The following is a 17588-nucleotide window of genomic DNA, read 5'->3' as shown; positions in this document are numbered from 1 at the left end:
TCCTTTTAGACATTAAGGTTGGCAATACAGATACTGAAAAGTTATCATGTATGCCATTTCTTAATGGTCAAGGAAAATGCACATCAGAAAAAACGTAAACTCCTAAACATACATGTACCTAATTAGGAACCAAAAAAAATGCAAAGAACTGCTAAAAGACTTGAAGAAAAACATCAATAGAAACACTATAGTAGTTGGAGACTTCAACACCACTATGTATCCTCTTGACAAAGCAGTGAGACTAAAGCTCAGTAAGGAAATAATTGCTCTAAAGAAAGAAATAGATGAAAGACATTTAATGTATATGCATATATATACATATATATACACACACACACATATATATATATATGGCCTTTCATCCCCAAAAGTCAAATACACATTCTTCTCCAATGCACATGGGACAGAGATTCTCTAAGACAGACTACATGCTGGGACATAAATTATAACTCGACAAAGTCAAGAGGATAAAAGTCATATTAACTATCTTTTCAGTAAATGATTCACTCACTGGTGGGAATGCAGGGAGAAAGGGACTCTCATTCATTGTTGGTGAGAATGCTGACTGGTCCAGCCTTTTGGTAAAACAATATGAACACTCCTCAAAAAAACTAGAAATTGAGCTCCCATTTGACCCAGCAATACAACTTCTGGGAATACAACCTGAGGGCCCAAAAACACCCACCAGAAACACCATCAGCACTCTGATGTTCATTGTAGCAGTATTCGCCATAGCCATAGCCAGAATCTGGAAATAACCTGAGTTCCTGAGAACAGATGACTGTACGAAGAAACTATGGTACATCTACACAATGGAATGTCATGCAGAGGTTAGGGAAAATGAAGTCATAAAATATGCTTATAAATGGATGGACATGGAAAGTATCATGCTTAGTGAAATGAGTCACAAGGAGAGGGACATATATATATAATGACTGTATTCATTTTTAGTATGTAGAAATATATAGTAGAAGGCTAATATCTAAGGCCAGGGAAAACAATGGCTAGGAGGACTGGTCAATGGTTGGAATCTAGTACAAGTATGTGTAGGGTGGAGGGTAGGTAAGATAGAGAATATGACAATAAAAGTTGGAAATGATCACTTTGGACAAGAACTGAGTATTAAAAGTAGGTAAAGGGATATACATGGCAACCTCTAAGTATCTGTATTGCAAACCACAATGATGAAAAGGAGAGACAGAAAGAGAGAGAGAGGGAAGTGCTTGCCAAAGAGGGATACTGGGAGTGAGTGATGGGAGGGAAATTGGGGACATTGGTATTAGGAAATGCACACTGGTGTTGGAACACTGGAGGACTGAAACCTAATCATGAACAGCTTTTTAAGCATTTGTCTCACAGTGATTCATTAAAAATAAAATAAAGATGTAGTAATAAAAAAAAGAAAAAGAAAATGATGCACTGAAAAAAGAACACAATGAAATATAAACACATCCCCTTCTCATCATCAAAATGGCAATACTCACAAAAGCACTATACAGACTCAATGCTGATCCTATAAAGATACCCATAACATTTAAAAAAAATAGATCAAACACTCCTGAATTTCATATGGAACAATAAATCAACCCCACGGACAAAACAATCCTTGGGAAAAAAATATGGGAAGCATCACTTTCCCCAACTTCAAACCATACTATAAAGTGGTGGTAATTAAAACAGCATGTTACTAGAATAAAGACAGACCCTCAGATCAATGGAATAGAGTAGAATATCCTAAGATAGACTCTCAGGTATATGATCAGTTGATCTTCGATAAAGAAATAAAAAATATGAAGTGGAGCAAGGAAAGCCTGTTCAACAAGTAGTACTGAGAAAACCAGCTACAAGCAAAGAATGAAATCAGACCTCTAAACACCATGCTCAAAAATCAAATCAAAGTAGATCAAAGACCTTGATATCAGATCTGAATTCCACAGAGAAAAAAACACAGGCAGAGCTCTACATGATATTGAAGCAAATGCATCTTCAAGGATGAAACACCACTAAGCAAGTGGAAGTAAAAATAAACAAATTGAACTACATTAAATTAAGAAGCTTCTGCACCTCAAAGAAAATAATTACTAGGATATAAAGACAGCAATGTAATATGAGAAATTATTTCCTCTCCATTCATCTGCTAAGAGGTTAATATCAAAGGTATATAAGGCACTGGTAGGACCTTAAGAAAATTTAAATTTTAAGATTAAATTTAAATTAAATTAAATTAAAATAAATTGCATTGTCAGTACTGTCCTCCCATTGTTCGATATGCTCAAATGGGCACCAGTAATGTCTCCATTGTGAGACTTCTTGTTACTGTTTTTGGCATATCGAATACGTCACGGGTAGTTTGCCAGGTTTTGCCATGCGGGCAGAATACTCTTGGTAGCTTGCCAGGCTCTCTGAGAGGGGCAGAAGAATCAAACCCAGGTCGGCCGCGTGCAAGGCAAATGCCCCACCCATTATGCTATTGCTCTGGCCCTAAATTTAAATTAAATTTTAAACCAAATTTAAAATTTAAGAAAAGAAATCCAACCCCATCGAAAATGGGAAGAAGAGATGAACAGAAACTTCCTCAAAGAATAACAAAAGACACATGAAAAAAAAATGTTCTGTATCAGTAATCATTAGGAGATGCAAATCAAAACAACAATCACCTCACACCATAGAATATGGCGCACATCAAAAAGAACAAGAACATCCAGTGCTGGTGTGGATGTGGGGAGAAATGGATTCTCACTGACTACTGGTGGGAATATTGATTGTTCCAGCCTTTCTGGAAAACAGTATGACCATTCCTAAAAAAAAAAAAAAAAATCCAAGAATTGAAGTTCATTTAACCTAGCAATGCCGCTTCCTGGAATATACCCCAAGGGCCCAGAACTAAATGGAGAAAAGACACTGGCATGCCTATGTTCCTTGGAGCACTATCCACAGTAGCCAAAATCTGGAACAACTCAAGTATACAAAAAAGATTACTAGATATAAAACCTATGGTACAGACACACAGTGGAATATTACTTGACCGAAACAAACCAAAAAAAAGGATAATTAAATTTGCTACTACAAGGATTTGAAGAGTATCGTGCTGAGTGAAGTTCATCAGAGGGAGAGAGAGAGAGAAACAGAATGATCTCTCCATATGCAAAATAACAACGGTGGAATAAATAATACCCAAAGACAATGGAAACAAAAAACATGAGAAGTATTATTCAATAGGAAACATGCCACTAGGAGGGGGTTTCAGGATAGAACAGGGAGGGAACAACAACTATGGCAGAGGGAAGCATTCACCAGTGAGGAGGTGGTGTTAAAATGTGGTAAACTATTATATATAAAACGTTATTAGCAACAGCATTGTAAATCATATTGCAAAAACATATTTTAAAAAAAGTCTCTCATAGAAGCGGACTGGTGGATGGAAAGCAAATTGCAGGGGGGTGGTGGTTAGCATTGGTAGAGGAAAACAGAGAGTGGTGAAGGGATTGATGTTAAACTATTATATGGCTGAAACCCAATCATGAATAACTTCTTAATTTTGGTGACTAAAAAAATGAGTCACATTCACACTACTGCCCTGAAGCACAAGTATAGTTTCAAGGAAGTCAGGGAAACCACCCAGTTTGCTGAAAAGTTGAAGAGTGCAATCAAGAGTACAGGCTTGTGGGCGGAGCATTAGTACAGCAGGTAGGCCTTGCACCTGGCCAACCCAGGTCTGATCCCTGGCACTCAAAAAGGGTCCCCCTAGCCTGCCAGCAGTAAGTCCTGAGTGCAGGGCAGGCTCCCTCATTTCTAGGATACTACTTTCAGTCTAGCAGTATCCAAGGAAGGAAGACTCAAGGGCAATCCTAATCTATACCACAGATTTCCACCTATACTCTGTCACAAATGCTACCTTCCTCTATACTCTGACCCATCCCAGACTCTTTCCAACCTCTCCATACCTATGAAAATCTAACTATGACCCCAAGTTTCTTAGTGGAAAAATCCCCCAAACCCTTTCTAATGAATTTAGTAAGTTCCCAAGAGCTAAAGAAAAAAGGATCAGAAAGATGCTGTTTCTCTGGAGTAAACTGAATTGAGCATCAGACAGATGCTGTTTCTCTAATGTAAACTGAACTGAGCACTACTTACTTTTTTGGAGAAAGACAGTGTGCAGCTGTACCGCAGCAGGATGAGCTTAAATCTTTTAACAAGCCAGGCACTAAGAAAGATTTTCCTGTTCTCCTCTAACCAGGACTACTCCAGCGATGTGATGCTAATAGAAAGACCAGCCATGCCCAACATATTATCTTTTACCTCCAACTTGAACAAGGAATAGGCAGTGAGACAGTAAAGATTAAGGACTTTTCTAGTTGTCAAAGAATTCTACATGCAACTCACTGGACAGCAAGGAACAGCATGCTTGCCAAGGACAGATGAACATTCCTACCTCTGGCCATTTTAGCAATATAAGAGTAGGCAAGCCCTGCCTGGTAGTTGGCAGGGCTGAGAAAAAAGGGTAATATAGAATTCAGGGTCACTCAGTGGTGAATCAGGATTAGCTGCAGGATTTCCTACTGCAAAGGCTGACTAACTGGAATATGGAAAATTTTCAGGAAGATTTCTACTCTGCATTATAGAGTAGGCAGGACCTGACACCTAGTTACGCACCTGTTCTCCCATGCAATGCCCTTGAGTTCTGCCAGGATGCATTCTACAGGTGGGGAGAGGTTATTCCATGCCTTAATGGCCTGAGATAAATGCCTACATTTCTCCAGCACCTGCCAGTAAAAGAGTCCCATAAGAAAGATGGTTAAGTCAGGAAACCCTCCCTCATCCCATAGGACCACTAACACCTCCCTTCAGGAAACAGGGTACGACATTCACAGCTCCCCTATTGGCCTGCAACTAAAAATATCCTAACTCCAAATGACAAAGTTTGTCCTCTTCCTCCTCCCTCCCCACCCCCTGAATTCCCAGTGGCTCCCAATCATAAAATACCCCAATACTGAAATATTTAGTGGGAACATTTTGCTGGAGTTGGGCAGAGATCCACAGCCATAGGGGTGAAGGGAAGTAATAGGTTATGAAAAAATATAAAAAGAATCAGGAGACCCAGTGTCTAAATATTGATTCTATCAATAACTGCATAAGTGATCTTGGGTCAGACTCTTCACTCACCCATGGCTTCAATTTTCTTCCTCTGTGAAAAGGAAGGTTGAGCTGAATGGTTTCTATGTCACCATTCTTTTTACTAAAATAACACACCTCAAAGTGTGTTATTTTACACACTTCCCCTAGGTCACCTGTGACCTAGGGAAGTTCTTTGGTGCCTCCTGTTGGTCATCCGCAGTATTGCAGGGATATGCCACCACCTATGCCCAGTTGTTCCCAATCACCCAGTGGAGAAAATTATCCACAAAACTCTATCAGCTCCCTTACATTAATATTATCAGGTAACTCAACTCTACTCCTCTTGTTACCTTCCTAGATTATCCCCTTCTCTTTCCAAGATCCCTCAAGCTTTTACCACTTTTCTAGTTCCTTTTTAGGACCTCTTTGATACCTGGCAAACTGGCTGGGACAGTTGAGAACACTCAAGTCAAGGGTAGTTTCTTACCTTAAATTGTTCCTCTTCGTATGTTACCAACAGTTCCCGGGCTCTTTCTGCAAACAGAGTAGGGAAACAGGGAATCCAGAGCAATTTCCTGTTCTTTATGGGATTCTGAACCCCTCTCACCTTATTTCTTGAGTTGTAAATTGGGAACTAGAATTCTTTCCTCTCTTACTTCACAGAACTCAAGGAAAATGGTTTAACAACAATTTTCTTAAGCTAAGACTCACCACAACCCCAGATGAAATGCTGAGCCACGGAAATAACCAATGTAGAACACTAAGCCTGAGTCTTCCAGGCTCATGGGACCCTCTGCCCCCCAAGGACACCTACCATAGAGCTCTTTATGTCTCAGAGCCTTTTCCCACTGAGAATCAACCTCTTTGTTGCCTTCACTGCCTCCATCAGCCTTGACATCTGGCTGTGGACCTTCCTCCTCATCCTTAGGCTTTGATTTCTGTTCTGTCATGTGATCAACAGTATCCTTATCCTCCTCTTGGTCCTCTTCATCTGTTTCTTCCCTATTATCCAACTCCCAGGTATCTCTTAGACTGGTTTCCAGTTGGCGGCACCAAAAGGTCTTATGGAGCCAATTCAGCACAAAGTAGCAACCTAGAAAAGTGGAGAAAAGACAAAGGAGTGGTCATTTAAAACTAGTTTTTCACAGGTCTCTAATGAAAAGCTTGGCTCCAGGAAAGCACAAACCTCAAACATTCAAACAAAGAACCCTGCTCATGCTCTGGGTTATGCTATGCTAATTACTTTCTCCTACTCACTAGCACCTTTTCCTCAACAAAAAAGGAAAAAACTAATACTGGACTCGGAGATGGTATGGGATGCCAAAAATGCACAGGGCTAGCGACTGAAAGAACAGGAACTCCACTAGCTAGTTAGAAGGTCTTGGCAACTAGCTACTAGAGTTCTTAATTTCTTCAACATGATAAGGCTAGGTAGAATCAGGGTTTCTCTAAGTAGGATAAGTTATCCAAAGAACTCTTGTGTTCATGGCAAATTATATCTCTCAATTCATCCCCTACTTCCCTCTTCAGACAAAAAATTAAAGATGTCAAAAACTCAGTAATCAAGATATGATCAGAACAGTATCCTGCCAAGCCATATGAAATCTCAAGAAAAGAGGAAAAATCAGTAATATTAATCTATCATTTAAGTTTGGATATTTTGTTAATTATAAGGTTTACTGTATTGAAATGGGCTGGAGCGATAGTACAGCAAGTAGGGCATCTGCCTTGCATGCGGCCGACCCAGGTTCGATTCCTCTGTCCCTCTTGGAGAGCCCAGCAAGCTACCCAGAATATCCTGCCTGCACGGCAAAGGCTGGCAAGCCACCCATGACATATTCAATATGCCAAAAACAGTAACAAGTCTCACAATTGAGACATTACTGCCCACTCAATAAAATCGATGAACAATGGGAGGACAGTACTACAGTGCTACTGTATTAAAATGTCATATATATTGATGACTAACATTGTAATATACTTTGTGATCAAGCCAAGTGCCTCATTTGCCTCATCCTATTCCAGACCCCATTCCCAGATGAAGAAGAATCTTCTTCCTCTCCCTCTACCCAGAATGCCATCGAACCCAGATCTTTGGTGTCAGCTATAACAGTTCCTTGGGAACTCACCTCTACGGCAGTCATTTAAATGGGGCATTTTCTTGTGGGTCAATTCATGACGAAGTTCAACAATCCAATCTGGAATATTCACCTGATCGCAGGGGAGGGTGTGAGTGAATTAATTAGAAAACATTAACACCGGAAGGTACCAGAGATGACTTAATGTCTTTCCCCTCATTTAATAGAACAAAGGAGTTCCTAAGACGAGGTTCTGATCTTGGTGGCAGAAAAAAAAAATTAGAAACTGGGTTTCCTAATATTACTGCTCTATGGATATGATTTTAAAAATCAGGAAAGACACTAACTTATACCAGCCACACTCCTCCAATAGAGATTTTTATAAATGAGCAGTAACAATTGCCTTCTCCAGCCTCCCTCTGCTCAATCTGTACCAGTTCCTCTCCTGGGTACACTTAAACTCTCTTTTCTCCCTCCTACTATTCCCCCCAAGTCTTTTCCTGAACGTCTGTCTTGGTGGCTGAGAATCTGCCTGTCCTTTTAAGTATGTGAGTACGCACTTCACATATTCACACATGTAAGAAATAATCTGGCATTTTCATGTGGCTTGGTTAAGCCTGTCTCCTCCTTCAGACTGTCAGCTTCCTGGTGGTAAGTGCTGTGACTACTACCACCTCTTTTCTGTCCCTACCCAAAAGGAACATTCAGGTGTCCAAGCTTCACTTGATCACTTCCAGCAAGCTGGACAAGGACAAGGCCACTGAGACTGCACCCAGAAGCAAGAAAAATTGAGGTTTCGGTTCTTGCTGGGCTTGGCCAGTAGTGATGAGATGAACAAGACTCATGTCCCCACATCACCCCATTTCCCATTTATCCTGGGGAAATACAACTGAGCAAGACTACTTCATATATGTACCTCTTGAGCCAGGAACTTGAGGGGAAGTTTGGCAACCTTTGTCTTCCTCTCCGAAATAAGATTCACAAACCTGGGGTTGGGAGAGAAATAAGTGGCACAGCCCAAGTAATCATCTTACCGAAACTTATAGGGCTCTAAAACACATTGTTGAGTTACTAACATCTTTCATTTTCACAACTATTCTATTCTATGGTTGGTATTAGCCAGAACAGGGATAATTCCATGAAATCTCCCATGTACTATGCCATTCAGATGAGTAGGACATTAATTACACTGGCCCTTTAGAATTCCGTTTAGAATAAACAATCATGCCGTAATACAGCATATTATACTAGGCCATAATAGACTATAAATGCTAGATCAGAAGACTATATCAAGTAATATGGAGAGCACGGCTAAATGATGGAGAATATAAGAGCTAGGAAAGACCTCTCAAAGCAACATGGGGAACAATGAGATAAGCAAAAACTTTTTAACAGATGAGTCAATTCAGTGGCAGCCCTTTTCCCAATTTTCAAGCAGCAACTAGAATCACTGTGAGTGACTTTGTAGGTCAGGAACTTCTAGCCCATGTCTCCACTTCCACAACTCAGCATCCTTTCAGAGATCATGAAGAAAAGGACTGTAGGGTAATGCTAGGTACAGACAGGCAGGGTTAGAAAATTAATTGCCAAAGCTACAAGAGACCAGAGATCACTTAGTTTAAATCACCTCCACCCAACATCCCAAAAAAGAGAGGGAAAAAAATTTTTTAAAGGAAGCCCTTAGGGGGGAAAAAGCAAAGAGGGTATGTTGACAGGTACCAAAAGCTGGCAAGTCTAATAATCAGATACAGAGCCCCACAAAAGGACACACAGAACTTTTCCTGTGAAACCAAGCTTTGCTTATCATGTGCTACCCCCACCTCCACCCCCAATACTACCCTCCCACCACTACCCATGTGGGTCTTACCTGACCAACGCCATGCCATACAGCAGTCTAAGTTCATCAGTGCCCAAGCCACCAGTTACATCCATGAGCTTACAGCGTACCAGGTCAGCAGTAGAAGCCACTGCCAGGGGAAGTTCGTTTCCTAACCTAAAGGGTCACAGTCCAGCACCATCATAAAGGTCCCTTTCACTGTTCCACCCTCCACCTCAGAACCTGGATTGCTGTAGGTTACTCCCATTATACACTGGCTCAAGAATGCACGAATAGACACAAATCAAGAAGGTGCAAAGAGCATAATGTCCCTTGGATCCAACAAATGCAGTGCATGAAAGGCTGGCAAGGGTATATACAGTACACATCTAGTTACACAATCAACCAACAAGTGTGGGCACATCCCTTTCTTTACCCTGAATCCCTCAAATTATTCAGCTAGATGAAACCTTTATCCTCTTGTATGTGTTGCCAATCAATCTTACTAAGTGGGCATAAACATCCTGTTGATGATAAACACCTCATTTTTGCAGTAAAGTTTTCTCCACGTTCCCTAATTTTAATCACATATTCATCCTGGGAGCTAACATATTCCTAAAGGCCTGGCTCAATTGCAGTGGTCCCTCTGGAACCCTCCCCGAGCTGAATTGAAGACATGGATAAGAGCTCACAGATTGGACAAAAAAAAACTAAGGCACAACCCTTTTCTCTCTTCAAACGGGATTAGTTCTAGTTAGACTGTGATTTTTTTCCCCAGGCACTTGGGAGGGGGACAATGCCCAAAGTACTCCTAGAGTTATCATTAGTCAATTTAAGGAACGTCTGGAGAATAGGACCTTAGAGGAATTCTACAAAGAAAGAGGTGAGGCGCCATCAGCACACACGCAAAATGGCTGAGCGTTTAGTCTTACCTGCTCCTCCACACCGTGATACGGTTGAGCGCGTACCGCTGCAATTTATGGTCGTCGCAAAATAGATAAACGGTCACCTGATCCCACTCTGCCCTATTTAGCCAGGCAACCACAATACTCTGGGCCCACAGAGGCGGCGACCCGTTCTCTTTGAGGCACTTTCCGCACCACGCACTCCACACGAGATCCATCCCCCAGGGAACCAGACCTGGCCCGGCCCCAGATTACCACGAGATACTGGGCTCCACGCCAGGCCTTGTGCCTTGGTACACCGAACAATTTCTGTTTAACGTGCTATCCACTTCAAAAGAGGAGAGCCAGTAGCCAATCGGAGAGTGTGACCCCTACGCAATCCCGCCCTCCGGTGTTAACGTAGCAAATAGGAACTCGAGAACTAGAAGCCTCTCCAACCCGGAAGTGTTCTTTAGTTAAGCAGCCGTACGCGGTACAAAGGTTCAGCTTCAAGGTTCCACGTTTCTTGGTTGCTAAGAGCTGCCGATTTCCACAAGACGAGATGCATCAGAACTGTTTGAGAAATTTGGGGTTTTACCCCTTGGCGAATTTCAGAGATTCGCTATGGTCGTCACACGTACTAAAAAGTAGCTTATGATTTGCGCTAGGAAAACGCTATCGATGTTGAAGCAAAACAGAATGTATAGATAGTACTTAAACACCTGCACTTGGGTTGAAATGTTTGCGGTTTTTTCACCCACAGCTGTACAGTGAAGAACTTAGACCAGGTTTTCTCCATTTCTCTTCCTCGTAGCTGAAAATGTAGGATTTTTACTCTGCCAGAATTCCATTGCCAGTTTGTTTTAACATCCACAAAGGGGTGTGTGTGTGTGTGTGTGTGTGTGTGTGTGTGTGTGTGTGTGTGTGTGTAAAATTCCTTGGGATTCTGGAACCGAGGGTAAAGAAATATTAAGGGGGCCGAGGCGGGTAGAGCGTTTGCCATGCACGGGGCTGATTAGGATTCCGTCTACAGGACCCCAGATGGTCCACATACTCGGGCCAGGAATGAAACCTGAGTACAGAGCCAGGAGTGATCCCCAAGCACTGCCCGCTGTGGCGCCCCCTACAAAATACTATGAAGCTCTTTTGATTTTACTGGCTCACTAAAATGTGTTCAGGTATCTATCCCAAAGACATCTCACATGTTATTTTCTAATCAATGACTTCGATCTCTCCACCCCCCGGGAGAGCCCGGCAAGCTAGGGAGAGTATCTCGCCTGCTCGGCAAAGCCCGACAAGCTACCCCTGATGTATTCAGTATGCCAAAAACAGTAATAGGAAGTCTCACAATTTGATGTGAGATGTTACTGGTGCCTGCTCGTGAAAATCAATGAACAATGGGAGGACACTGCTACTACTTTAGAAAGAACTGTTCTTATGAATCTTAATAGTATTGCCACAGTAGCTATTTTACAACTTGAGAGCAAAAATGTTCAGTCCACTTTCCTTTTTTGTTGCTTTCTCCAGCCAGCTTCTATAATACAATCAAACTTCCCAGTTTCTTGAATGGCAGTTGCTGTGTACCTAGAAGTCATGCCAACCAGTAGGTCATGTGTCTACCAAAAAAAACGGCTCTCTTTTCACCTTTGGTATCGTGACTGTGTTTAGGCTGCCCATTTAAATAAATCATTTCTTCACATTGGATAAAAGAATTTCAGCTATTTCAGAGTTTACAGCTCCACCCTGAGGATTAATGATGCAGCTGAACCCTGTAGTTTCTTCCAAAATTAAGCACAGATTTCAATTTTGACAGTTTTGACAGTACAGATTGCCTTCAATAGAGGAGAATTTAAATTTAAAGTAGGTTAGGAAAAAATAAAACGTTTATCTTTTGGTAGGCTCCTGGTAATTCTACATCCTATCTGATCAAAGAATGCACTTTTAGTTTGGGTATCTAAGAAAGAATTTACCCTATGTGTGAGCAAAATGCAATCCTGGATATAATAGTTAAACAACCACAATGTTGCGGGCAGGTAGATAGGAGTCTGGTCATGAGTTTTAAGGAACATTATAAAACTGAGAAGAAATTATCTAGCCCTGAAGTAGTCCAAAGCAATTTTTGAGATGCAAATCTCTTTAAGATGCAAATACTGAATTCTTTGAAGATAGATGAAATGAGCCACCACCCAGATGCAGAAATTGAGGCCCAAAGAAGGAGGAGCTTTTAGGTTTTATTGATGATAAGGGAACGTAGTACGGCTATGTATCCAAAACACAGACTCAAACACACTGTTAACATGAGCTCTAAACTGCTTCCACTGGAACTTTGTAGTGTGGCTATTAAATTGACAGGCAGGGATGGAGGGAATTGGGGGTGAGGAGGGAATATGGGAACTCTAGTGGAGGGAAGTTAACACTTGTGGTGGGATTGGTGTTAAAATATTATGAGCCTGAAATTCAACTATTAGTAACTTTATAAATTATAGTTATTTTCTGTATCAAGGATTGTTTTATGTATGCATCTAAGGGGTTGGTATCAAGGATATACAAAGCGCTGGTTGAACTCCACAAGAAGAAAACATCCAACCCCATCAAAAAATAGGGTGATGAAATGAACAGAAAATTTCTCAAGAAATCTGAATGGCTAAAAGACAAATGAGAAAATGCTCGATATCACTAATCATCAGAGAGATGCAGATTAAAACAACAATGAGATATCATTTCACACCACAGAGACTGTCTCACATCCAAAAGAACAAAAGCAACTGGTGTTGGCACAGATGTAAGGAGAAAGGGACCCTCCTTCACTGCTGGTAGGAATTCCGACTGGTTCAGCCCTTTTGGAAAACAGTATGGACAATTTTCAAAAAATTAGAACTTGAGCTCCCATTTGACCCAGCAATACTACTCCTGGAACATATCCTGGAAATGACATCTGCATTTGTATGTTCATTGCTCCACTATTTACAATAGCCAAAATTTGGAAAAAAAACCCCGAGTGCCTGAGAACAGATGACTGGTTAAAGAAACACAATGGAATATTATGCAGCTGTTAGAAAAGACGAAGTCATGAAATTTACATACAAGTGGTTCTACATGAAAAGTATCATGCTAAGTGAAATGAGCCATAAAGAGAGGGACAGACATAGAAAGACTGCAATCATCTAGGGAATATAAAGTAACAGCATGGGAGATGAACACCCAAGAATAGTTGAGATAAGTACCAGGAGGTCTGTTCCACGGCTTGGAAGCCGGCAGCAGATGCTTGGGGAAAAGGCAGCTCAGATAGAGAAGGGAACACCAAGTAAAGGGTGTTTGGAGGATTCGCTCGGGATGCGAGATGTAGACAGATATAGATAAACAGTACAGTGGTCAGGGCATTTGCCTTGCTCATGGCAGATCCAGGTACAATCCCCAGCACCCTATATGGTCCAAGCACCGCCAGGAGTGATTGAGCCCTGAGAACTGTCCAGGTATGGTCCATACCCCCCAAAAAGACAGAACCAGCCTGGGGTGAGAACCCATCTCCATCACTGACCTTAACAAGGGCCATAGAGGGCTGATTGGGGTGAAAAATAGAATCCATTAAAAGAAACCCACTGGATTCTAAAGGAATACAAATAGCACACCCAGCAGAGAGATGTAACAGGACCCAGAATTGCTACAATCTATTATCTCATTTAGATAGCCCACTTTCCACCACCATCACCACCACCATTCTCCTGTTGTTCATCGATTTGCTCAAGCAGGCCCAGTAACGTCTCCATTTTGAGACTTATTGTTACTGTGTTTGGCATATCGAATAAGTCATGAGTAGTTTGCTAGGCTTTGCCGTGCGGACGAGATACTCTCGGTAGCTTGCTGGGCTCTCCGAGAGGGGCGGAGGAGTCAAACCCGGCTCAGCTAGGCTGGCTGCGTGCAAAGCAAGCGCCCTACCACTGTCCTAACGCTCATTAAAATTATATCGAAGTATGGGCTGGAGCGATAGCACAGCGGTAGGGCGTTTGCCTTACAAGCAGCCAACATGGCCGACTTGAGTTCAATTCCTCCGCTCTCGGAGAGCCCTGCAAGCTACCGAGAGTATCTCATCCTCATGGCACAGCCTGGCAAGCTACCCGTGACGTATTCGATATGCCAAACACAGTAACAAGTCTCATGATGGAGATGTTACTGGGCCCGCTCGAGCAAATCAATGAACAATGTATCGTGTATCAAAGTAACATACACATGATTCCCTAAGTACCATCAGGAACTAATCCTGAGTACAGAGTCAAGAAGAGTCCTTCCGCCTCGCTCAGGATGCTAGATGCATGCTGAAAGTAGACTATAGACGGAACACGATGGCCACTTAATACCTCTATTGCAAACCACAACACCCTAAAGGAAAGAGAGAACAAATGGGAATGCCCTGTCACAAATGCGGGGTGGGGGTGGGGGTGATGGGGTAGGCGGGTGGAACGGCTACTGGGATCATTGGTGGTGGAGAATGGGCACTGGCAGAGGGATGAGTACTCCATCATTGTATAACTGAAACCCAAGCATGAAAGTTTGTAAGTCTACAACTGTACCTCATGGTGTTTCACTAATTAAAAAAAAAGAAAAAAAAATCCTTGCTCCAGTCTAAATCCATGATTCCCCAAAGCTCTAGAGCAGGGAACCATTTCCTCCACTGTGCCAACAAAGGGGAATTCAGGCACAGCTTGGCAGCTTTTCATGTAGTTGGTGAGACTCTAGAGTTCATGGTGCATAGAGGTAATCTTAGCTGACTTTGTGAGGTGGGTCAAGCAGAGAGATAAAAACACTTTTTCTGAGGCTACTTCCCTCCTCCATTTAATGTAACTTATCTGAAATAATAATATATGATAGAAGACTTCATGCTCCAGGGCATAGTTGTTGAAAGAGTCTATTTAATAGAAAACACTGCATTATAAATTGTGTCAGGGTTTTCAACCTTTCTATACTCGAGGTAAAACTTTTTATCTATTTGAAATCACTTTTGGGGAAAATTTACTCTGATCTCCCCAAAAGTCTTTCTTTTTAATGCAAAGATCACTTATTTAACTCTTCAAATAAAGTTCAGTCAGAAGAATTCTCTGATATGCAGGAAGCATATATGAATACTTCGGGGATTTAAAAACTAATACATTTAGTCTCTGGCAGCCACCAGAACTGCTTTTTGGTGGTTTTTTTTGTATTTTGGGTTACACATGACTGTACTCATTAGCTCTTTACTCAGGGATCACTTGTGGGATCTTTGAAGACCATATGGGATACCATGGATCAAACCTGGGCTGGTAGATGCAAGACAAGCACCCTACCCCCTGTACTATCACTCCATGTCCTACTTTTTATTATGAGATAAATTTCCATTCCTGACATCTGATTCTCAGAAATTCCCAGCATTTGAATGAATGGAAATGTTCTCCTGGGTCATGAGTCCTTGTGGCATTCTGGTAACTTCCTTTGAGGAACTGTACTGATTCCTTTGATTCTGCTATTTTGTGAGACATTTTTTTTCTGTTTTGTTTAACGAATGTTCCTCTCTAGTAGGAATCATGGTCAGTGGGTATTGAAGTTCTTTGATTTTTTGATTCTGGTTCCTGGACTCCCGTTTGGTTTCAGTGAGGTGACAGATTTGTTGTCTGGTATGTAAAAGTATGAACAATAAGGTGTCTTTATAAGGTGTGCCTGTGTTTAATACTTTGTGCCTGTGTTTGTAACTTGGTGTTTAAACACAGAAATTACTGAATCCATCTCATCTAAAAGCCCATGGCACCATTGTTTTTGTCTGAATTATCTAATTATATCTACAAGTCAATAACTAAAAAGAAAACGGTATTTTATTATAATAATGCATTACCTATGCACATGTTAGACAATGAATAGGTGGGCCTTGAGTGCAAAGACAGATTACTTTATGATTTTACAAATGGAATTATTTTTGTCACTGGTCAGGAAAATGAGAAGAAATCCCATGTGGGCAGGTCTTTATTAATTTATGTAATGAGATGGAAAACACTGGGTCCAAAACTGAAAGGACTTAAAGAAGTAAAATTTAAAATTATTTTCCAGAAGAGGAGAAAGAAGAGCAAATCACACCAGTCATTATGAATCCATTTGAAGGACATAATGCAAGGGAAAAACAAAAGTTGCAATTTGTAAAAGTCCATTATGCAATAGTACCAAGTGATCTGGGATCAGAAACTTGCTTCAGAGAAGAGCAACCACAGAATTCTGTCTCAAGGTAAAACTGTTTCTGAAATGAAATAGATTTTAAAATCATGAGTGTAGGAAGAGAAATCAAGAGAATAGTTGACCTCTAAGCTAAATTTAGATAATCTAAAATATTTTCATCCCTTTCTTCTGTTCTTTTAAGGACACAAATTCAAATTATAGATGATAATACTTTGAATTGACTATCTGGGCTACATGTCTAACTACAGTAAAACTGTCTATAAAACTTACTGTTTATTTGGTGGGAAAAATTATAAATGGCTTACTTTTAGCTGCTTTTAACAAACCTCACAAATTTCCCAGGCTACCTCAAAGTGCTGAACTTCACTGCGGATGTAGGCTAACTATGCCCAGTTAAAGACTGAAAGGGGGAAAAAAAGATGACAGTCTTAAAAACAGACAGGTAGAGAGGTGGGGTCAGGGCGGAAAAAGCCAGCAGTCAAGCGGGCAGGATGCTGAGGGTACCACTAGACCTCGTGACGTTTCTCCTGAGCTTCATGAGATCCCAGACCTTTCCCTGGCTTCCAGAAACATCATTTTATCAAGGACAACCTGAACTCGTTCTCAGATGGAATGGGAAAAGAAACGTTGAGGAGATCCTGGTAGCTAGAGGGGAGAAGGTGTGCTGATTTACCAGTGAGGGGACCTTGGAGTTGCTGTTGGAGTCTCCAAGGTCCCCCAAACCCAGCGCTGATCCAGAAGATTGAGGGCCGAGGACCTCTCCTTCCCTAGCAAGACAGAGAGCAGATGAGCCTCTTTTTTAATTAAAAATATTTATATTGATTGAGATTCTGTGGTGTACAATTATGGTCTCTTATGCACATAATTCCAATATCACACCCATCATCACAGGTGTACCAACCTCCCTCCCCCAAGGACTACAAAGCCCCTTCTTTCAACAGCCTCTTTCCAACTAAATTGTATGGGTCAGTTCTCCCATTATGTTACCTTTGGACCTTTGTTACTACCTTGATGTGTTTCCTTTAAGTTCCACATAAAAGAGATACCATTCTGTACCTATCCCTTTCTTTCTGACTAACTTCACTCAGCATGATATCCTTCAGTTCCATCCATGTTGCTGAAAATTGCATGATTTTGTCCTTCCTTTTTTAAATTTTATTTTAAAATATTATTTCGATTAAAACACCATGATTTACAAAGTTGTTCATAATAGAGTTGTTTTAGGCATTTAGTGTTCCTGAAGCACCAATGTCGCCTTCCCTCAACAATTGTTCCCAGTTTCACTACACCAACCTGCCCCCTTAGATACATAACAAATTTACTTTATATTGGTTGTCCAAGCCTCTTCTGCCTCCCACAAATCCTGAGTTGGCTTGAATATCATAAGTAAGCAAACATCACAGCAAAAGAAAATAATAATAAAAATAAAACAGATTGGTAGAAAATTTCCCTGGACTTAATGTTTGTTGGAAGTCAAGGATTTTAAAATAAAATAAAATG

General features: G+C 41.1%; 1 protein-coding gene across 3 annotated transcripts in view; it reads right to left on the bottom strand.

Moving 5' to 3' along the window:
• The window catches only part of LAS1L (LAS1 like ribosome biogenesis factor), a 30145-nt gene extending 19930 nt beyond the window's left edge, over positions 1–10215 (bottom strand). For all 3 annotated transcript variants that reach the window (XR_008794602.1, XM_056130053.1, XM_056130054.1), the window contains exons 1-7: positions 9942–10215; positions 9061–9186; positions 8110–8179; positions 7245–7326; positions 5930–6208; positions 5603–5649; positions 4654–4763 (exon numbers count right to left, since the gene is read on the bottom strand). Coding sequence is in view for 2 of the 3 variants with exons in the window: in XM_056130053.1 (XP_055986028.1) it covers positions 4654–4763; positions 5603–5649; positions 5930–6208; positions 7245–7326; positions 8110–8179; positions 9061–9186; positions 9942–10132 (905 nt within the window). In the remaining variant the exon portion in view is untranslated. The remainder of the gene's footprint in view (positions 1–4653; positions 4764–5602; positions 5650–5929; positions 6209–7244; positions 7327–8109; positions 8180–9060; positions 9187–9941) is intronic.
• Positions 10216–17588: the final 7373 nt, after the last annotated feature.

Source organism: Sorex fumeus, unplaced genomic scaffold (assembly GCF_029834395.1).
Source record: "Sorex fumeus unplaced genomic scaffold, SorFum_2.1 ptg000073l, whole genome shotgun sequence".
NCBI classification, from domain to species: Eukaryota; Metazoa; Chordata; class Mammalia; order Eulipotyphla; family Soricidae; genus Sorex; species Sorex fumeus.
Note: the sequence above shows the minus strand (reverse complement) of the source record. Positions and strands in the feature narration are given on the sequence as shown.